We start from the raw sequence: 23,033 nt of genomic DNA, 5'->3' as shown, positions 1-23,033 counted from the left end.
GGAGTGGGACAACATTCCACAGGCCACAATCAACAACCTGATCAACTCTATGCAAACGAAATGGGTGGTGCTGCATGAGGCAAATCATGGTCACACCAGATACTGACTGGTTTTCTGATTCATGACCCTACCTTTTTTTTATTTATTTAAAGGTAAAGATATCTGTGACCAACAGATGCATATGTGTATTCCCAGTCCATAGATTAGGCCCTAATGATTTCATTTCGATTGACTGATTTCCTTATATGAACTGTAACTCAGTAAAACCTTTGAAATTGTTGCATGTTGCGTTTATATTTTTTGTTCTGTGTATATATATATACATGTGTATCACAAGATGGGCGATTGGCGCTCTGGGTTTCAATTGCTCTTCAAACAGATAAACTGGTCAAATTGGCCAACATAAGGGATGTGAAATTATATTCGCTACAATATTTTGATGCATAGTTTACTAGCATGAAACAAGCGTTTTGACAGCTCTCTCATTACACGACTGTTTAAATGAATCCCCGTGATAAAACGGATGACCTACTTCGAGCTTGTTTTGAAGTGTTGAATGGGGGCACAACACGCGGAATCGTTCTCCAGTGGAAGCGAAACCACATAAGGTTTCAATAACAAAAGAATGAGAAACTCCCTCAAACAAATTGTCGAACGCCCCCCTCTCCTCCCAACCGCCGCAAGCCGGCTGGTTTTACTTGATGCTCTGTCTGGTCTCTTGTCTCCAGCGCTAGGCTACCCGTGGTCAAGAATAGCAACAGTAGCAGCAGGATGGGCCGCCTTCTTTCAACGCTGTACGTCACATTCAGCTTCCTAGTAAGGGAATTCAAATAGAATACAGCCCCATCTTCCCGCAACACTGACAAGGTCAGCGACCAAGGACCACATACCACATTTGGGGATAGACCGCGCCTATATTCGCAAAAGGTAATATGCGTTTCCTGAAAGTTATGCGTGATGGAATAACACTTACGAAACTGCCCGTGCGTTTTTTTTGTCCTACAATGAAACGCGTTGCTTCGTCGGCATTGAGAGAGCTGCTTGGTCATCGGGGCAAGAATAGCCTACAACACGTAGGCGTAATGCTTTATAAAACAAACAATCGGCTGGATTTTGAATTATATTATGTTTCAGTTTGAAATTCACATATATTGTGCGTAATCACGGAGTTAACCCAATGTGGCACCGACAGACATGTTCTTCGTTACACTTAGAATACTCCCAAGATTGTGCGAATGATGCTTATAGACTACAGTAGTCTAGAGAATTCTGAGTACTTTTTTTAATGTAGGCCCATTGTAAATTATGGTATGCATATTTGGCTGGTTCCATCCGGTTTGTATCAGCAGCACACGCACACAGAGTATCTGACCACACGGATTAGGATCTACACGCGCGTAGTGCATCCTCGTTTGAGTCATCACTGATCAATCAGTAGGTCTAATGTACATCTCTCTTCTCATCACGTGCGTCTCGATACCTAATGTGAAGTAGCCATTTTCCCACTGAGAGATGACACAGTTACTAAATCCTACTAGTCTATTATTATCTAAGGATCTGATCTGAAGGTTGTTCCTTAAGCAGGTTTGGGCCATGCAGAGGATGTTTCACTCCCCTGGTCAGCTGGTGGGCTTTAAATATAACACCTGTCAGTCACATTTGGCCTGCCTTGTTTCCACCTTGATTTGATATAGGGAAGGTAAAGGGGGATATTTAGCATGAGATAAACCTGTTTTTTTACAAAATGACCTGCGAAGTCTGCCTGGTTCTTGGGTAATGAGAGATGTTATGGGAAATTGGGCAATTTATGACTTGCATTGTTGAAAGAAATGTAGACAAAGAACAATGGGCCATAGATCTTGCTATGTGCACATATTGATTATGAATTAATAATGCACTTGAGGTGTTTTCACATTCCTCCCCAGGTCATACTTTGCTCTTTGCTCTATGAGAGGCCTATTGGAGAAGTTCTGGTACTGGCGTAGGCTGGTTCTGCCTCTGGTACTGGACTACTTTCTTTGGGTTACTAAAGGCAAGGTAGTATGTAGACATTGCAGACATAATAATCCTTTGTAGCATTGGTGTACTGTAACCCACATATGGGCCTCTCCACTTTGTTGAGCCACCACTTCATAGTTGACCTGACAGATGGCTAGGAACCATTAAAATCCCAATAGAAATGGTGCATGCTAGTGCGCTAGTCTATGTAGCTAAATAATACATGGATGGTTATTTTCATGCTTAGCTGACTCATCTCCACAGCCCTTTGTCATCAGCCTCGCCATCCATCTCCATCTGACTTCCCAACCCCTCTGGTGATAAATCAGTTTTATAGACAGCCAACTCACTGGGGAAAGGGGTTTGTCATCTGGACTAAAACAAGCAGTGACCAGCCAGCCATCGTCAGCAGCCCGTAGGTCGTCATTCACTGGTGTGATTAGGGTAATATGACTTCTGACTCGATCCTAAATACTGGACTGTTGTCATAGCCCTCAAGCCACATTCATTGTCCTCTGCACTAATGTGGTTCACTGTTTTCATGTCAACAAAAAGCAGTGTTCTCCCTGAGCATGTGGGTAGAAATCAATCCTTAGGGCTGCTGAGTTGCTGAGGTTTTAGCCCTTATGTGTTACAATAATTCCCAAACAAGTTTGTGGTGTTGACATAGTATTTACAAAGCAGTAGTTATGATTATTGTTGCGCACACAATAGTGATGGGGGGAAAATCCATAGAGTTACATTTCGCAATATTGTTTTGGACAAATATATAGATGTAATAATGATTTTCTAATCAGCGTTAGCTAGCACTAGTCAGCTGTACCTGCGCCAGAACTCTGGTATTGTTCATCCTTAAGCTTGTTCTCCATCTTCTTTTTAAATATTGAAACAACATGTTTCCAGCACTTTTATTTCCATGACTAATCAAAACAACATTTCTCATGCTCTCTTGTCTCTGCAGCAGATTTAGTGAGCAATGTGTTCCCATATGTTTGAAAATTTGGAACATCAAATCGTATCGAATCGCAATACATATAGAATTATGAGAATCACAATACATATCTTATAAGCATCTTACCGTAAATATCGTGATAATATTTCATGAGCTCTCTGGCAATTTCCAGCCCTAGTATACATGATGTTTAATAAGTGCTTGCAATATTCAATATGAAACCCTTTCCGGTATCCTACACCACAGAATATTAGGCATACAAATGCAGTTGATGTATACCCTGTAATATGTCAACTGGAGTCAGGTTTGTATTAGGTTGCATACCTTCAGTAAGTCCCTAGCCTGGCACAAGAACCCTTGATCAACAACGTGGCTTAGGTGCTGTGTCCAGTGCTCCAGTCCCATGGTGCTGTCGTAGAAAACAGGGAGGGAAGTGGAGCTCAGACTCTAATCCCCTGTGAGTAGTTGAGCAGTCCTCTACAGCCGTAGCTTATTAAAAGAAGTTGTAAGAGACAGTTCATGTTTGGTCAGAGCCCAGTTTGTTTATGCTTTTTCTCCAGTTATGAATGTCCTGTTTGGTGTTTACATAGCCTAACACTTCCTCAGTGGTCCCCTTTGACCCCCTCTCAAACAAATACTTGGATTACATGTCCCTCAAATCAATGTAAGCTAATTAAAAAATGTTTGTTGTAGAAGAATTTAGAAGAATCCTCTACACGCCGTTATCAAACTACTAAAACTTTACTCTTAAAATGTGTGGTGTAATATGTCACGTTTTCCCATACCATTACTTAGGCGTTGACGCTGCAGCAAATACTGGCATGGATTAACAGGTTAGTTCTTGGCACTGGCAGCACTGGATGTTGCTCCGGGGGCCATGACACTCTGCCTAGACAGAAATCACCACTTGATTTAGCTCGCCCTGTGCGCCTGGAGGGCAGGGTTGCCACTTAAAGACCAATGGAACGGTTCCAAAAGTTAACACCACCTACCTGGCGTGCTGGGTGAGCTAAATCAATCGCACCTGCTGACTATGCACAAACACCGCTCGAGGCCTTCCATGGTAATTAAAGGTACGTACTTAGCAGCTGAAGACGTGTAATAAGTAGTCTAAGTGGGTGTGGTTAACTGGTAGATGGTAGATTAGTCACCACCCATGCATTTGAACAGAATCAGCTCGGTAGTGGGTTAAGAGAACCTGTAGTAAAAGGCACCTGGTAACACTTTACACCAAGTTGTTCTCATACCTGTGTAGTAACTTGGTATTTACTCTTGTAATGCCATTATATTAACAGGTATATTGTTGCTCAAAATGTCTCCTTATAGCCCTAAATGTGGTAGATAGACTTATTGTGTGCTTTGCCATTACCAGTTGTTCATGTAAGACTACTTTCTGTGTGTGTTGCCATAGAAGTTAGAAAGCAGAAACTACAATAATAAGGTATCGAACACCTATTGATTATTTTCATGGAAAGACACCTGACTGCTGGGCAGGGTGTGTCTACTCTGGCTGTCAATGGCCCCATTGTCTCGCAGTAGTCTTTCTTCTATTGAGAAACCATGCAGGTTGCTGTTGCTGTTGCGTCTTTACTATACAGGGCTTCAAAGAGGCAACTGTATACTGGATCAGTGTTTCTGCTAGATTACCTTCCATCTTGATGAATGTTTACGTCAACATTGAATCACTTTGTGTGACGTGAGAGTTGGCAGTTGTGGTTAATAATGAACTAGTTGTAAGAATACACTTTAGCTACAGTACATGCATTACTTTAAGGTGACGTCGAGGTCACGTGCCTGCTATCGAAAAGGCTTCAAGCCCCTTCAACCCTGGCTTACACTTTTGACATGCCAAGTCCTAGAATTAATGTATTGAGAGAATGAGAGTTCATTTGGTTGCTTTCAGTTTGCTTTCATTATATCATTGAAACACATTCTTATTTTCATTGACGGCCTAGGAACGGTGGGTTAACTGCCTTGTTCAGGGGCAGAACGACAGATTTTTACCTTGTCAGCTCGGGGATTCTATCTTGCAAACTTACAGTTAACAAGTCCAACTCTCTAACCACCTGCCTCTCATTGCACTCCACGAGGAGCCTGCCTGTTACGCGAATGCAGTAAGAAGCCAAGGTAAGTTGCTAGCTAGCATTAAACTTATCTTATAAAAAACAATCAATCAATCAATCATAATCACTAGTTAACTACACATGGTTGATGATATTACTAGTTTATCTAGCGTGTCCTGCGTTGCGTATAATCGATGCGGTGCGCATTCGCGAAAAAGGACTGTCGTTGCTCCATCGTGTACCTAACCATAAACATCAATGCCTTTCTTAAAGTCAATACACAAGTATATTTTTTTAAACCTGCACATTTAGTTAATATTGCCTGCTAACATGAATTTCGTTTAACTAGGGAGATTGTGTCACTTCTCTTGCAGCGGAGTCAGGGTATATGCAGCAGTTTGGTCCGCCTGGCTCGTTGCGAACTGTGTGAAGACTATTTCTTCCTAACAAAGACAGCCAACTTCACCAAACGGGGGATGATTTAACAAAAGCGCATTTTCGAAAATAGCACAGTCGTTGCACGACTGTACCTAACCATAAACATCAATGCCTTTCTTAAAATCAATACACAGAAGTATATATTTTAATCCTGCATATTTAGCTAAAAGAAATCCAGGTTAGAAGGCAATAATAACCAGGTGAAATTGTGTCGATACTCTTGCGTTCATTGCACGCAGAGGCAGGGTATATGCAACAGTTTGGCTCCTGGCTCAATTTGCCAGAATTTTACGTAATTATGACATAACATTGAAGGTTGTACAATGTAACAGCAATATTTAGACTTAGGGATGCCACCCGTTAGATAAAATACAGAACGGTTCCGTATTTCACTGAAATAATAAACATTTTGTTTTCGAAATGATAGTTTCCGGATTCAACCATATTAATGACCAAAGGCTCGTATTTCTGTGTGTTATTATGTTATAATTAAGTCTATGATTTGATATTTGATAGAGCGGTCTGACTGAGTGGTGGTAGGTAGCAGCAGGCTCGTAAGCATTCATTCAAACAGCACTTTAGTGCGTTTTGCCAGCAGCTTCGCTGTGCTTCAAGCATTGGGTGGCAAGGTAGCCTAGTGGTTAGAGCTTTGGACTAGTAACTGGAAGGTTGCAAGTTCAAACCCCCCAGCTGACAAGGTACAAATCTGTCGTTCTACCCCTGAACAGGCAGTTAACCCACTGTTCCTAGGCCATCATTGAAAATAATAATTTTTTCTTGACTGACTTGAAAAATAAAAAAAAACTTGTAAAATAAAAATGGAGCTGTTTATGACTTCAAGCCTATCAACTCCCGAGATTAGGTTGGTGTAACCGATGTGAAATGGCAAGCTATTTAGCGGGGTGTGCGCTAATAGTGTTTTAAACGTCACTCGCTCTGAGACTTGGAGTAGTTGTTCCCCTTGCTCTGCAAGGGCCGTAGATTTTGTGGAGCGATGGGTAACGATGCTTCGAGGTTGTTGTCGATGTGTTCCTGGTTCAAGCCCAGGTAGGGGCGAGGAGAGGGACGGAAGCTATACTGAAGGTATACTGCTATACTGGCAATACTGAAGTGCCTGTAAGAACATCCAATAGTCAAAGGTATATGAAATACAAATGGTATAGAGAGAAATAGTCCTATAAATACTATATTAACTACAACCTAAAACCTCTTACCTTGGAATATTGAAGTCTCATGTTAAAAGGAACCACCAGCTTTCATATGTTCTCATTTTAGAGCAAGGAACTTAAACGTTAGCTTTTTTACATGGCACATATTGTCACGCCCTGTGCCTAGGGTGGGTAGTTTAGTTCTTTCATTTTTATGTTGGCCTGGTATGGTTCCCAATCAGAGGCAGCTGTCTATCGTTGTCTCTGATAGGAGATCATATTTAGGCAGCCTTTTCCCACCGGGTTTTTGTGTGATCTTGTCTATGTATAGTTGCCTGCGAGCACTACATTGGCTTCACGTTTCGTTTTTGCGCTTTATTGTTTTCTGTGAGTTTGTGGAACTCTATGTATGCTGCGCCTTGGTCCATTAATTCAACCAACGTTCGTGACACATATTGGACTTTTACTTTCTTCTCCAAAACTTTGTTTTTGCATTATTTAAACCAAATTGAACATGTTTCATTATTTATTTGAGGCTAAATAGATTTTTATTGATGTATTATATTAAGTTAAAATAAGTGTTAATTCAGTATTGTTGTAATTGTCATAATTACATTTTTTTTTTTTTTAATCGGCTGATTAATCGGTATCGGCTTTTTTTGGTCCTCCAATAATCGGTATCGGCGTTGAAAAATTATAATCTGAACCGAGGGCACACTGATATTTTATTGATGACCTTATGAGCTTTGTATGAATTCATCACCCAGTGTCTGGTGGAAAGCAGCCGGCAAAGTTACTGTCTTTTGTCGTGACTTTGTACAAGACTCTCTGGCTGTTGTTTAGAGAACATTGGTGCTGTGAGATAAAATAAAAAGGGGGTGGGGGGGGATATGTTTAATTGTCACATACAGTGAAATGTGTTGCTTTAACAGGGTCAGCCATAGTAGTGCGGCGCCCCTGGAACAAATTAGGGTTAAGTGCCTTGCTCAAGGTCACTTTGACAGGTTTTACACCTTTGTCAGCTCAGGTATTCGAACCAGCAACATTTAGAGAAGGCGGAGTAGACATTTCTTTTGGCTTCTGCTCTGGAGATGTTCTCCCTGAATTGATGTGATCAATAACTGCTCTCCATTTTGTTCTCCTGGAAAGTCCCCTTTACAAGCACTCATCTTCTCCCTCTCCCTCCATCTCTTCCTCATGTCTTCAGGTAGTGTATGATGCTTATGAAAACACTTGGCTCAAATCTCCTTGTCAGTTTCATCCAAGGTGACACAAGATTCCTTGAGGACTTAGACTGCCACAGTAGTGGCCTGTACCTGCCTGAAGGCCTGTGGATACACAAACCAGAGTACAGCATGGCGACGTTAGTGACCTCGCAATGCCTGAATGCCATTCATACCTCTGTGCAAGGGCCCAACAAGACACTGCTACACTGACTGTTTTACATTTAGGCAGTGACTAGATATGAGAAAAATGTAAGTGTTTGTTTATCATTTTTTTTACTTCAACTCTACAACGGTGGCAAATGGAGTAGCTGCTATTTATAAAACCAAAATTATAACACAATGTCAATGGAAAAAAGGGTGATTATCCTGTAAATTGCACAGCTCAAAACCGCAACCAGCCTCAGAGTGGCTCTATATTTACTCAAATTGTTCTGTCAGCGTGGTGCCAAGATAGCTCTAGAGTAGGTTACCTATCCATTTTCGTTTTCACTCTGCACACTCTATCCTACATAATCCTGTTGGGTGTACCAAGAGACACAAAGCCACCAATCCTGCTCGTCATGTGGCTCATGGGCAGTCAGTCGTGTTGCTGCAGGTGGTGCATTGTGTCCGTTAACTCAGTTACACGTCTTCTCTGTGTCAGGCTCCATGGTTACTCAATGTAGCTCACCTGAAACAGAACACAGACAGATTCACACACACACACTATTGTGTTACATGCTTTGATCAGCTTGTCATTGAGATAATTCAATTAGAGGAATGCTGTTGTAGTTGTTGGCTGCCTGCCTCTGCATTCTAATTCTAAGGCTCCATTGTCCATTTAACCTTCCCTGAAGTTTAAGATAACAGGAGTGTTTTGAGCACAGGTAGGCACACTGTTTGCTCAGTTCAACAACGGGCAAGGACAGGCATCTGAGGTGTCTTGTGATTGGCTTAGACGGGACACATCCCTCTGGTTGGGTGGGACTGTGGTTGGTTGTCTCTGGCTGTGAAAGCATCTGCCCATCCCTCTGTGTCAGCTGCTATTCGGAGACACCAAACAGAGGAAAGACACATTACAGAGGACACATGATGACATCATGGGGAGAAACTACTGTGGAGCACAAATAATGAATAAACTTCTCTTGAAAAACAGTAGTATGTCAAATAGCCTAAACAAACTTGCTTTGTTTACTCACAGAAAGTTTTTTTTTGTGCGTGACCGCACATTTTTGTGTGACTTATCATCGCTTACACTGTGTGTTTTGGTATTTTCAGTATACTATTCAGATTTATAAACCTAAGCAGCTTATGAGTCCTGAGACCATGTTATGCATAGTCGTCACGTTTAATCAATCAACCCCACTATCAACCCCAGACAATAATCAGATTAAACTTTATTACCATATGGATGTTTTGAAAAATAGACAATCTCTTGAGTTTAATTAAAAGAGCAACACATGGGAATATGCACAGAGGATTATACAGTATATTTTAGTGATTAGCAATTTTTTTTTGCTTAAGTTAGAATTGTAAAAGAAAATGTAAGTCAAGCACCTGAACAGAGTGACGGGAAGATGCCCAGAATGCCTGTAAGAATACATTTTCAGGACCACTTCACCCTCCGTTAAGCCCTCATAATACAGGTGACAAATACTCATGGTGTCTGTTAAATAACAACCGTGTTTACATACAGTGCCTTGCGAAAGTATTCGGCCCCCTTGAACTTTGCGACCTTTTGCCACATTTCAGGCTTCAAACATAAAGATATAAAACTGTATTTTTTTGTGAAGAATCAACAACAAGTGGGACACTATCATGAAGTGGAACGGCATTTATTGGATATTTCAAACTTTTTTAACAAATCAAAAACTGAAAAATTGGGCGTGCAAAATTATTCAGCCCCTTTACTTTCAGTGCAGCAAACTCTCTCCAGAAGTTCAGTGAGGATCTCTGAATGATCCAATGTTGACCTAAATGACTAATGATGATAAATACAATCCACCTGTGTGTAATCAAGTCTCCGTATAAATGCACCTGCACTGTGATAGTCTCAGAGGTCCGTTAAAAGCGCAGAGAGCATCATGAAGAACAAGGAACACACCAGGCAGGTCCGAGATACTGTTGTGAAGAAGTTTAAAGCCGGATTTGGATACAAAAATATTTCCCAAGCTTTAAACATCCCAAGGAGCACTGTGCAAGCGATAATATTTAAATGGAAGGAGTATCAGACCACTGCAAATCTACCAAGACCTGGCCGTCCCTCTAAACTTTCAGCTCATACAAGGAGAAGACTGATCAGAGATGCAGCCAAGAGGCCCATGATCACTCTGGATGAACTGCAGAGATCTACAGCTGATGTGGGAGACTCTGTCCATAGGACAACAATCAGTCGTATATTGCACAAATCTGGCCTTTATGGAAGAGTGGCAAGAAGAAAGCCATTTCTTAAAGATATCCATAAAAAGTGTCGGTTAAAGTTTGCCACAAGCCACCTGGGAGACACACCAAACATGTGGAAGAAGGTGCTCTGGTCAGATGAAACCAAAATTGAACTTTTTGGCAACAATGCAAAACGTTATGTTTGGCGTAAAAGCAACACAGCTGAACACACCATCCCCACTGTCAAACATGGTGGTGGCAGCATCAGGGTTTGGGCCTGCTTTTCTTCAGCAGGGACAGGGAAGATGGTTAAAATTGATGGGAAGATGGATGGAGCCAAATACAGGACCATTCTGGAAGAAAACCTGATGGAGTCTGCAAAAGACCTGAGACTGGGACGGAGATTTGTCTTCCAACAAGATAATGATCCAAAACATAAAGCAAAATCTACAATGGAATGGTTCAAAAATAAACATATCCAGGTGTTAAAATGGCCAAGTCAAAGTCCAGACCTGAATCCAATCGAGAATCTGTGGAAAGAACTGAAAACTGCTGTTCACAAATGCTCTCCATCCAACCTCACTGAGCTCGAGCTGTTTGCAAGGAGGAATGGGAAAAAATGTCAGTCTCTCGATGTGCAAAACTGATAGAGACATACCCCAAGCGACTTACAGCTGTAATCGCAGCAAAAGGTGGCGCTACAAAGAATTAACTTAAGGGGGCTGAATAATTTTGCACGCCCAATTTTTAAGTTTTTGATTTGTTAAAAAAGTTTGAAATATCCAATAAATGTCGTTCCACTTCATGATTGTGTCCCACTTGTTGTTGATTCTTCACAAAAAAATACAGTTTTATATCTTTATGTTTGAAGCCTGAAATGTGGCAAAAGGTCGCAAAGTTCAAGGGGGCCGAATACTTTCGCAAGGCACTGTAGTTGTGATGAAACAATACCTTTATTTAGAAAAGCTAGGCTGGAGGTATTCCTTACCTAAACAATGTTGTGTGTGTGTGTGTCAGAAGTCATGTAGTAGTTATAAACCAGCTGATAAAATCTCAAATTTCAACTACTATCAGTTTTAGCATTAAACTAAAATATACTTTTTAATGTCTTTATAGTGACGTTGAGCATGCACGGACCAACTGTCAAGTGTCTTCACTGACATTTTCAACCTTTCCCTGACCGAGTCTGTAATACCTACATGTTTCAAGCAGACCACCATAGTCCCTGTGCCCAAGGAAGCGAAGGTAACCTGCCTAAATGATTACCGCCCCCTGGCACTCACGTCGGTAGCCATGAAGTGCTTTGAAAGGCTGGTCATGGCTCACATCAACAGCATCCTCCCGGACACCCAAGACCCCACTCCAATTTGCATACCGCCCCAACAGATCCACAGATGACGCAATCTCAATCACACTCCACACTGCCCTTTCTCACCTGGACAAAAGGAACACCTATGTGAGAATTCTGTTCATTGACTACAGCTCAGTGTTCAACACCATAATAACCACAAAGCTCATCACTAAGCTAAAGACTCTGGGTCTAAACACCTCCCTCTGCAACTGAATCCTGGACTCCCTGATGGGCTGCCCCCAGGTGGTAAGAGTAGGAAACAACATGTCTGCCACGCTGATCCTTAACAGTTTTAAGTTCCTTGGTGTCCACATCACCAACGGACTATCGTGGTCCAAACATACCAAGGCACGACAAACCCTTTTTTCCCCCTCAGGAGACTGAAAAGATTTGGCGTGGGTCCCCAGATCCTCAAAAGGTTCTACGGCTGCACTATCGAGAGGATCCTGGCCGGTTGCATCACCGCCTGCTATGGCAACTGCTCGGCATCTGACCGTAAGGCGCCACACAGGGTAATGCATCACTGGGGCCAAGCTTCCTGCCATCCAGGACCAATATAATAGGTGGTGTCAGACGAAAGCCATAAAATTGTCAGAGACTCTAGTTTCCCAAGTTATAGACTGTTTTCTCTGCTACCGCACGGCAAGTGGTACCAGAGCGCCAAGTCTAGGACCAAAAGGATCCTCAACAACTTCTACCCCCAAGCCATAAGACTGCTGAAGAATTCATAAAATCACCACCGGACAATTTACATTGACATTGCTCCTACTCGCTGTTTGTTTGTTTTCTATGCATCGTCACTTCGCCCCCACCTGCATGCACAGATTACCTCAACAAGCCTGTACCCCCTCACAGTGACTCGGTACCAGGGCCCCCTGTATATAGCCTCGTTATTGTTATTCTTATTGTGTTTTTATTATTACTTTTTATTTTAGTCTACTTGGTCAATATTTTCTTCTTCTTGAACTGCACTGTTGGTTAAGTGCTTGTAAGTAAGCATTTCACAGGTAAGTATACACTTGTTGTATTCGGCACGTGACAAATAAAGTTTGATTTGATTTTAGTAACTGTCTTCATTCACATTTTCCTTTTTCTTTCTGGGAGGTCAACCAATCACAGCACATGGCGACTAGTTTAGCTAATTGCCTGTTATTGACAGCTGAGACAGGGCTGAATATGAATGAGGCTCCACAGCAGTGCAATCTGATCTGGCCACGTCTTGATGAGAGACAGAGACGATATAATTTATTGATGCCACTGACTTCAGTGCACCCTGTTGTTGTCATGGAGCCTGTTTTACAGCCACTCTTGAGATTGAAATGGGAGGTTCTAGTTTTAGTGTTTTTGTGCCCTTCTGGTTTGGTTGGAACTTCAACCACTTTTCTCAACACTTTACCTTGAATTTTTTTTTTTTTATTTTTTTTTTTTACCTTCATTTAATTAGGCAAGTCAGTTAAGAACAAATTCTTATTTTTTGAATAGAGTTAGTGTGCTATGGGTCGCCTTTAGATCTATGTGTCTCCCTTCAATCTTCTAACCCACCTAATCAAAGCCATGCCATACCCCTGTTAAGCTGTATCGTCTAGAGTATGGCTGTGCATGTTTTGCTAAACTACAATAATCCCATTTGAATAAGCTTTTACTTGTGATGTTGAAATGCCTTCATAAGCCAGTGGTTAGTTGTGTCATGTCAACGTATGTGAAATCAGAATTATATAATTGATGCAATATTTTTGTTGTTGTTGATTAAGCTCATTGGATCACGGAGGCACCTATCAATATCACTCATCAGGTGTTGTAGATTGTGTGCCTGGAACTAAGCAGCTGCCTCTTACCCATGATATCTCTCGAACAATTTAGAAAGTGTGTATGTGTGGTGTATGTGTTTATATACGATCAGAGACATGTTTGCTTTGTCAATAAAGACAAGTGATCTTGGTCACTGCTGCCCGTACACCTCTCCCCTGTCACACCAGGGGGATACCCTCAAGGTGAAAAGTGGGTGGGGCAAGGGCTGGTCTGGTTTCAGGTAGAAACTCAACCTTGTGACAAGGGTGATTAACTCTGTTAGTGTGTGTGCGCCCACGTGCATTCTGGAGCTGAGATTTGGTCTTATGACCCAACAGTCAAGAGTTTAAATGACAAAAGGGACATGGCCTCAACCGGTGGGAAACAATAGGACATACATTTAAGACTAGCAATCCCGGATCCGGGAGCGTAATCATAGCCTCAAACGAATTAGCATAACGCAGCGGACATAAATACCCCTAGAAACTTTTCCTATTCATGAAAATCGCAAATGAAATATATTCAAACACAAGCTTAGCCTTTTGTTTATCACACTGTCATCTCAGATTTTCAAAATATGCGTTACAGCCAACGCTAGACAAGCATTTGTCATGTAAGTTTATCATGGCATAATGCTATGCTAGGCTCTGCTGGCAGCAGGCAACATTTTCACGAAAATAAGAAAAGCAACCAAATTAAATAATTTACCTTTGAAGAACTTTGGATTTTTTCACTCAGGAGACTCCCAGTTAGATAGCAAATGTTCCTTTTTTCCAAAAATATTATTTTTGTAGGCGAAATAGCTCCCGTTTGTTCATCATGCTTGGCTGAGAAATCGACCGGAAAATGCTACCACTAGAACGCCAAACTTTTATACAAATTAGCTCCTAAATTAGTTGTTTAGGATCAATCCTCAAGGTGTTTTCAACATATATATTCGATAATAAATCCATCGAGGCAATTGGTTTCTCATAAGAAGCGATTGGAAAAATGGCTACCTCAGTATTTTACGCAAGATTTTCTGCTGGAGACACCATGTGACCACTTGCTAAATATTGTCCCTTACGGCTATTCTTCAATGGAAATGCGTAAAAAGACGTCACAATGCTGTAGACACCTTGGGGAATACGTGGAAAACTTAAGCTCATTCGTAGCTCATTCACAGCCATATAAGGAGTCATTGGCATGAGGCGGTTTTAAAAAATGCGTCACTTCCTGGGTTTCGCCTGTAACATCAGTTCTGTTGCACTCACAGACAATATCTTTGCAGTTTTGGAAACGTCAGAGTGTTTTCTTTCCAAAGCTGTCAATTATATGCATAGTCAAGCATCTTTTCGTGACAAAATATCTTGTTTAAAACGGCAACGTTTTTCATCCAAAAATTAAAATAGCGAACACCAAGAGGTGTTAAAACATGCCATTGTCAATGTGGTATTGGTGTTAGCTACAATTGTCTCCAAACAACCTTTAACCTCTGAATATAGTGCGTAATGGTCCATATAAGTGGCCCACCTTATGTGGGAGAGAATAGTAGTCCACATATGAGACCTTTTTTTTATTACACATTTTTTATAACTTACACTTTTTATTTGTTTTTCAAGCCTAAGTTTACAGTACAGAAATTCATCTTAGAAGGAATGGAGACGTCATTATCATCATTATTGTTCAGTTCCCCAACCAAGAGAGCTTTTCAACGGTTTCTCTTCCTCTTCATATTTCCCCTGTACTGACCCCTCTTTCCTCTTCATATTTCCCCAGTACAGACCCTCTCTTTCCTCTTCATATTTCCCCAGTACAGACCCTCTCTTTCCTCTTCATATTTCCCCTGTACCGACCCCTCTTTCCTCTTCATATTTCCCCTGTACCGACCCTCTCTTCCTCTTCATATTTCCCCTGTACCGACCCTCTCTTTCCTCTTCATGTCTCCCCTGTACTGAGCCCTCTTTCCTCTTCGTCTTTCCCCCTCCAGTAAACAGTGAGCGCTGAGAGCCAGCCGGGCCAGAGATGCCACCCCCTGCCGCAGGCCCCCCAGCAGTGACCCCTCCGGACGGGGGCTGGGGCTGGGCCGTGGTGCTGGGATCCTTCATCTCTATCGGCTTCTCCTACGCCTTCCCAAAGGCCATCACCGTCTACTTCAAGGACATCCAGAAGATCTTCGATTGCTCCTACAGCCAGATAGCATGGATCTCCTCCATCATGCTGGCCGTCATGTACGCAGGAGGTAAGACCAAGACAAGAAGTTGGTGTCCAGGTAGTCTCTTGAGGAAGTCGTCTGTCTGATTTGTTAAGAAGAGTTGGGTTCCTGAATATGCAGTGCCCTGAGATTTTCTTCACCATGTGACCTTTTGTAGTATTGTATTGGGCAAGGTACCTGTTCTGATCTGATTGTGTGTCTCCTATGAGAACCTATGACCATATTTAAATTGACATTCAAGAAGAACACACGGTTTCTGTGACTAGTCATAAGCGTATTTTAGTAGTAATGCATCACGTTCTCCTTCTCAGCGTGACTTTACCCCTCACTAGGTTAGCCAGTAGGCACCTTGCTTGGCAATGCCACGCTGGCCATCTGTTAGCGGATGCCATCCTATCCAGTCATTTCTAATTGTTGCTGTCAACAGGGTTTATTGTATCCTAGACCGTTGTTGTGAGGATGGTGACAGTGAAGGCCAGTTGGCCATAGAGAGCCAAGGACACACAATACCATCCTCTATATGTGACAAGCCTGTACAAGGCACTTGTCCCTCATTAAAATGTTTAGTGTAATTCATTCATATTGATCTCTGAGCAAAAGGGGAGAACAGAGCTTCATCAGCTATTCATTAAACACCTGCTCTCTTGTCCTATGTGTTTGCACCAGCTGTAGGCTGATAAAGCAATTGTCCATTCAGTGTTTAATGCATTCTTTATTTCTACAAGCAACTGACATATGCTGCTCTCTGGAATAACATGGCAGGAAAACAATCACGCATCACCAAATATTTACCCCAATCAGAGAGCTGCTTATTGAGGGTGTTTGTCCTCTTGGAAGAGAAAGGAGACCTGTGGCTCTTTTACAACGTACCTGTTGTTTTCACATCGAGTTCAGAGGTCAGACACTTACTGAATTCTCCAGGGCAGTCATCAGGCAGACTCCCTAACTGATAAGATAGCAGTGCCACTTATGATGCTGGTTGGACGCAATCACAGAGCAAACAAACTGGAAATGCTTGCCATATCCTCAAACATCAGGATATGCCAATGTGTGGCTCTTGCTGATTTCAAACAGCAGCCAACCTATTTTTTATGATGAACGGCCTCACACACATATAATTAGATACGACCACAAATGCGCAACAACTGGAAGTGAAGGCAACTATTTCATATCTTCCTGGATGTTTGTCTCTGTAACCCAGGGTGTAACACAGACACTGAGATGAATGATTAGTAATGATGATGATGGGTACAGAAAAGAGCCCAAAGGGAAATATTGTGAAATATTGCACACTATTGCATCATCTATATGCCAACTGCAGATGTCATGTTCTCCCGTCCCTCCCTTCTAGCCTGGCTGAGTGTCGCTCTGCAGTGACGTGCTAATATGGAGGCTGTGTGTGTGTCAGTGTTGGATCAATGTCACTAATCCACACAGAGAGAGGGAGAGTTGACCTTGACTAGGCTAGGCAGCATGGCTACATACAGTACCTTCCTCTGTTGACAGTCAGCACAGCAGAGCTCTCTCACTGCCAGGTACATTAGCCTCAATGCTAACTGAACTGTCCAGAAGAAATATGGCTAGCTAAGCTGTGTTATTAGTCGATCAACCACTGATAGAATTCATGTTTGCGTCCTTGTATGACTGCTCTGGAAAACAACTCTAAGCTTCATATAATATCAGCGCTTTTTCCATAATGAGAGAGACATTAATAGTATGATGGATTGCAAACATCAGTTTCCTGCATAGTCAGCTATCTTGACGGCTTATCAACCTTTTCTTTTCCAACCTCACAAATCAGGGAGTGGTACACAAATGTGTTACACAAACTTCCATCTTTCTGCTGTCTAGCTTTTATGTCCTGTGAAATAAATCACAGCTGGAAGGGTAAATGACGGGTGTACCCATCCTCTTGTAGGTATTTGTTTCCATGATTGAGCCCATATTTTGCCTCAAGTCTAGACACAAGCAACATTAAGTTATGTTATCTGATCATATTTCAATAAAATGTTTTATTAATGAGCCGAAGGATGTTGGTAGGGGCTGAGATACAGTATGTTCAAAGATGCCATGTTGAATGTCAAATCAAAATCAAATCAAATGTATTTATATAGCCCTTCGTACATCCGCTGATATCTCAAAGTGCTGTACAGAAACCCAGCCTAAAACCCCAAACAGCAAGCAATGCAGGTGTAGAAGCACGGTCAATAGTAGTCAAATTGTTTGTCCTTATAGTTACTGTCAAAACAAACTCCTAATTTGCTTTTGGCAACCTGGAAAGTGTGTCCAGCTATTGCAGCAATTAAACTTCACTTATGAATTCCTTTTTAAAATGAGTTAATATGAAACCTCAAGGGCTCCCTCCACTTGGCCTATCCAGGTTTCACCACCAGACTCGGGAGAATACTGATAAGTGCTCTGTATGCAAATGAGGAGGGCTCCTCTCCTCAAGGTCGGAAAAAGATTCACGCAGAGCAAATGAAGTCAGGCGACTTCTTCCCCAACCTGTTTTTAAATAGCACCGCTCCCCGAGTCCGACACAGATACGGCACATCTTCTGCTTGCTAATGGGGGCATTATTCAAAAAAGGGAAAAATCTTTCATTACTCTTATCGTTTCTTATTCAATTTACTCTTCCTTTTGTTTAAAGTCTGTCATGAAAGAGGACATTGTGACATGCCATAGAAGCAGAGTCATGCCTCACCCTATCAGGTAATGGAGACCAGAGGTTCAAACATAACAGGACTTTAGAAATACAAAGGACAAAGTTTCCCTCAACAACAACTTTTAGAAATTTGACAAGGACACAATTTAAAAGGAATTGTTTGGACCAGTCTGTTTGATGTACTATCAATGACCATAGAGAGGGTTCAATAACAGGGGTTGACCCACTAAAACCAAAATCTGCTAAGATTCACTTCCTGCCCATTGTCTTGTGTTGTATGCCTCTAAGAAGAAGTTGTGTGGCAAGCCCTTATTGAAGGTAACAAGGAAATGGAAAGTGCTGTGTGGCATAGTAGCGCGATGCTGGTCGGCCCCACTCAACTCATCTGTGCGTTTACTACCAATATAGAGTGCTTACTGTTACTCATGAAAAATTGTGAATTACAGAGAAACTGAGCTGAGGGACAAATGGGCCATGGAGCCAAGGTCTTCAGCTCACTTCAAGGTGTGTGTGTATCATAGTTCATGATTCCCCCTCTTTTCAGATATGAAAACATTGCATTGCAGTGCACTTTCTGCAAATATATCTGGGGATGCTCCAATTCAACAGAGTCCATTTACGTTAACCAGCATTCTCTCGCTGTCACATATGAAACCTATCTATGCCCATACAGTGTGTATTCATACAGTCAGTGTCTATCATCCACTTCATAAGATAACTGGTTGCCACGTTGGGTCTCTGTTTTGCATTAGCATGGAAGCTGTGCCTTGAAAGCTTAGGAGACAGAGAGACCCATTGCGTGTCCAACCAGAGCTCAGTTCAATGTCTTCACTCAGCGTGTCGATGATGCTTGATCGATTCTGACTCATTCCGTTTGACTAACACTCTCTGTTTGGCTCTCAGTGCAACCTGTCCAAGGCTGACAGGCACCCATTGGTTAATTGTCTAGGTCCTGAGTTATGTCCAAGACCTCACCTGCACTCTGTGTCATTGGTCTTGTTGGTCCAACAGTACATGTATTGCTTGTCGTGATGGGATCTCTGATACATACGTAGCTACGCTGGAAAATAACAGATGTTTTGTCAACGTGCTCTGTACTTATTGGCAATGAGGCCATTTGTTTGTTTGACTACTAAGATAATGCTGTGTTATACCCATGCCTGTTTGTTACTGATCTCTCAATGTAGCCCTCGCCCCCTTAAGAATACATGCAGAACACACAACACGATGTTGTACATTGTTTACCAGTATCAACAATGCCTTGTTTATGTGCCTCTATTTCCAGAGCTGGGAAGTTGCACGCTGTCTTTCAACGCTAACAAGCTTAAACCGTTAAGTAATCACTACATGATTACCCGAGTCTATTGCAGGCTGAATGTATGGGTTGGATGAAAGACCATGTTTTTAGTATCTCATTTGTTTCTCTTCCAGGTCCCATAAGCAGTGTACTGGTAAACACATATGGCTGCAGACCTGTCATGATCATGGGGGGAGTGCTGTCTTCTATCGGGTTGATATCCGCTTCCTTCTGCAACAGCGTGGTGGAGCTTTATGTTTGCATCGGTCTTATAGGAGGTAATTCCGATGAAATCCATTTCACCTCATTCAGAGTTAATTTGATTATAGTGTCAAACTCCTTAAGTGGCTGGTTGAAAATAGGCCTACAACTGATTCGGAGTTTTCCAATCTGTGTTTCACAAAGATCATAGTAAAAGACTATAGATACATTACAAGAGTACAGTTAAGCTTGATTTGTCAAATCATTTAATGACCACTGTCTGGCTACTTGAAGAAAATGTATATTATTCCGAATGTGTACTTTATGCTCACTGTCATATATGCCTGAATTATCTTATCAGATCATTTTCTTGTTAGAAATGTATGTTATTTTTTTAACTCTAAATCATATTATCCTCTCTCCTCACAAAGGCCTGGGCCTAGCCTTTAACCTTCAGCCAGCACTGACTATGATTGGCAAGTACTTCTATAAGAAGCGTCCCATCGCTAACGGAATAGCCATGGCCGGTAGCCCAGTGTTCCTGAGCAGCCTAGCCCCTTTCAACCAGTACCTGTTCAACTCCTTCGGCTGGAGGGGCAGCTTCCTCATCCTGGGGGGCATACTGCTCAATTGCTGTGTGGCTGGCTCCCTGATGAGGCCCCTGGGGCCACCGCTGGGCAAGATCAAGAAGGATGAGGAGTTGGTCGTTGCCAAAACTGCCACCAAGAAGAAGGAGACGACCACTTGTTTGGGGACTGTCAACAAGTTCATTGACCTGTCGCTTTTCAAGCACCGCGGTTTCCTCATCTACCTGTCGGGCAACGTCATCATGTTCTTGGGCTTTTTCTCACCAATAGTCTTCCTGACGGCCTACGCCAAGGACATAGGCGTGGATGAGTACTCGGCCGCCTTCCTGCTCTCCATCCTGGCCTTCGTGGACATGTTTGCCCGGCCCTCCATGGGGCTCCTGGCCAACTCCAAGTGGATCCGGCCCAGGATCCAGTACTTCTTCAGCTTCGCCGTGCTCTACAACGGGGTGTGCCACATCCTCTGCCCCCTGGTGGAGAGCTACACAGGCCTGGTGGTGTATGCCGTATTCTTTGGCTTTGCCTTCGGCATGGTCAGCTCGGTGCTGTTTGAGACCCTGATGGATCTGGTGGGGGCTCAGAGGTTCTCCAGTGCCGTGGGGCTCACCACCATTGTGGAGTGCTGCCCTGTCCTCATTGGTCCACCCCTGGCAGGTATGTCACTGATCTCTCAACTCATTACTACTTAATTCAGTTCTGAGACGTTGTTTACTTTTTAAGCAGTTGATATGCCAAAGGAATAAATTAAAGTCACTCAATTATAGTTTTAAGGAGTGCTATTGCTTAGTAATCATTCACTTGGTTTGATCTTGGTTATAGAGTTTGCTGATTTAGAGTGGAAAAGCAATATTACATTTTGGCATTCTTATAATATGTGCTTATTTGTCTAATTACAATAACAACAAATGGAAAGTTAATTCTGTGATTATTGGTCCTTGACAAAATGCTTCATTTATTTGAGATAATGTTCCTCATTAAAGATCAGTAGACATGAAGAAACTGATAAAGGCATATTTGGAAATGCAGAAAATAGCGATATGACAGGCCTTCATCACATTTACCCTTTCTATGCTCTTATTTACAGGTAAACTGGTGGACATCACCAAAAACTACAAGTACATGTATTTTTGCTGTGGGGCTGTGGTGATCATGGCCAGCATTTGGCTGTTCATCGGCAACTTCATCAACTACAGACTCCTGGCCAAGGAACGCAAGCAGGAGGAGATGTACAAACGGACTGAAACAGAGGACCCCGACCGGGACCAGGACCAAAAGGAGACAGACGGGGACGCCCAGGCTTTGGAGGACATGGTAGACCCCAAAGATGAGGACGCCATGCAGAGGGAGACCAACATCTAGAGCCCCTCCCTACTGCCAACCACACCCCCCTTCACCACCACCTTCACGTCCCCCTCTGCCACTATCAAACTGCAGACAGAGCTCAAGGGGGGTTCCTCCTGGTCTTTTACTCTCCAGGGTTCCGCTCGGGGGCCTCCCCGCAGTGGCCCCTCTGTTTCCGAAACACTCAAACTGCCAGAGTAACAACGACAACCATGTTGTGGGATACTGCAAGGTGTATTGCTGGAGGAAGGGGTGACTGCCCTGACTACTACTCAGACATCAGACTAGCCGGAGATAATGGTGTAAGATACAGAACGCATGTTAGGAGGCCACAAGGCTTGGAATATGAGAAAGAAGCTTTTGTCTGTGAAATGCGACCTGTCGACAGAAATCTAGCACTGCTCATGTATTTAGTCTGTGCCACTAAACCTACCACACCAGCAACCCAATTCAACTGTTCTGATTGAAATCAATACAGATTAATATCCTAGCTTCCTATGCTGGGAGCTGACATGCCAGGACACATAATGTCCGTTAGTACCAGGGTTATGGTGAGAGACAGATATCGTTGCAACACAGGAACAGAGATGAGTTCTCGGTTTGGTGGCTCCAATCCCAATGTATTATACTGTCCTTTAGCGCACTGTGTCAGTTGTGTTCGTTAGCTAAACCTGCACAACTGCCAAGCTTCTAATCTAACGATAACACACCCACTGTTTTATTTACTATTGCATATTGCACATGGAGTCCGTATACACTGCACTACTTCTAAACTGGCCATGTTTAGGCCTCATCCAAAACAACAATGAAACAAATGCAATTTAATCATATTTAATGAGGTTGGATGTAAATTCATTTTATTGGCTGTGTTTCCAAGGGCCTTATTAAGAATACTTGATATTCACAATCAATATTATCTATAAATGTGCATATTGTTGGTTTATACCAAATAAAGAATCCATGAGCAATATAACCTATCCCTAGCCATTGTATTGATGTACGTATATACAGGGATATTCATTTTTGTAGTCAATGGTCATTTCTGGGAGTAGCTGTTTAACTTACACCAATGATACATTGCCTTACGTAAAGAATGCAACTAAGTTGTGTCAAATATGCAGTACCAGTCAAAAGTTTGGACACACCTACTCATTCAAGGGTTTTTCTTTATTTTCTATATTGTAGAATAATAGTGAAGACATCAAAACTATGAAATAACACATATGGAATCATGTAGTAACCAAAAAAGGGTTCAACAAATCAAAATATATTTTATATTTCAGATTCTTCAAAGTAGCCACCCTTTGCCTTGATGACAGGTTTTCACACTCTTGGCATTCTCTCAACCAGCTTCACCTGGAATGCTTTTCCAACAGCCTTGAAAGAGTTTCCACATATGCTGAGCACTTGTTGGCTGCTTTTC

General features: G+C 42.3%; 1 protein-coding gene across 2 annotated transcripts; it reads left to right on the top strand.

Moving 5' to 3' along the window:
• The first annotated feature begins 712 nt into the window (after nt 1-712).
• On the top strand, nt 713-22,813 carry LOC110500080 (monocarboxylate transporter 2). Of its 2 annotated transcripts, XM_036957360.1 has the most exons (5): nt 713-927; nt 15,295-15,546; nt 19,616-19,759; nt 20,114-20,923; nt 21,354-21,628. In XM_036957360.1, exons 2-5 carry the CDS (start codon nt 15,330-15,332, stop codon nt 21,626-21,628), a joined length of 1,446 nt encoding a protein of 481 aa, XP_036813255.1. In that variant the 5' UTR covers nt 713-927; nt 15,295-15,329. The 2 variants fall into 2 exon arrangements, with proteins under 2 accessions (XP_036813255.1, XP_021432908.1); XM_021577233.2 differs by lacking the exon at nt 713-927 and having other exon boundaries at nt 15,330-15,546; nt 21,354-22,813.
• The last annotated feature ends 220 nt before the right edge of the window (nt 22,814-23,033 follow it).

Source organism: Oncorhynchus mykiss, chromosome 21 (assembly GCF_013265735.2).
Source record: "Oncorhynchus mykiss isolate Arlee chromosome 21, USDA_OmykA_1.1, whole genome shotgun sequence".
Taxonomy (NCBI): domain Eukaryota; kingdom Metazoa; phylum Chordata; class Actinopteri; order Salmoniformes; family Salmonidae; genus Oncorhynchus; species Oncorhynchus mykiss.
This window is presented reverse-complemented; position numbering and strand designations above follow the sequence as displayed.

Excerpts from the sequence above, each read along its gene's own strand:
- LOC110500080 (XM_021577233.2), top strand. The coding sequence starts at position 15,330 with ATGCCACCCCCTGCCGCAGGCCCCCCAGCAGTGACCCCTCCGGACGGG. Across the intron at positions 15,547-19,615 it reads GGCCGTCATGTACGCAGGAG|GTCCCATAAGCAGTGTACTG; the intron begins GTAAGACCAAGA and ends TTTCTCTTCCAG. Across the intron at positions 20,924-21,353 it reads CATTGGTCCACCCCTGGCAG|GTAAACTGGTGGACATCACC; the intron begins GTATGTCACTGA and ends TCTTATTTACAG.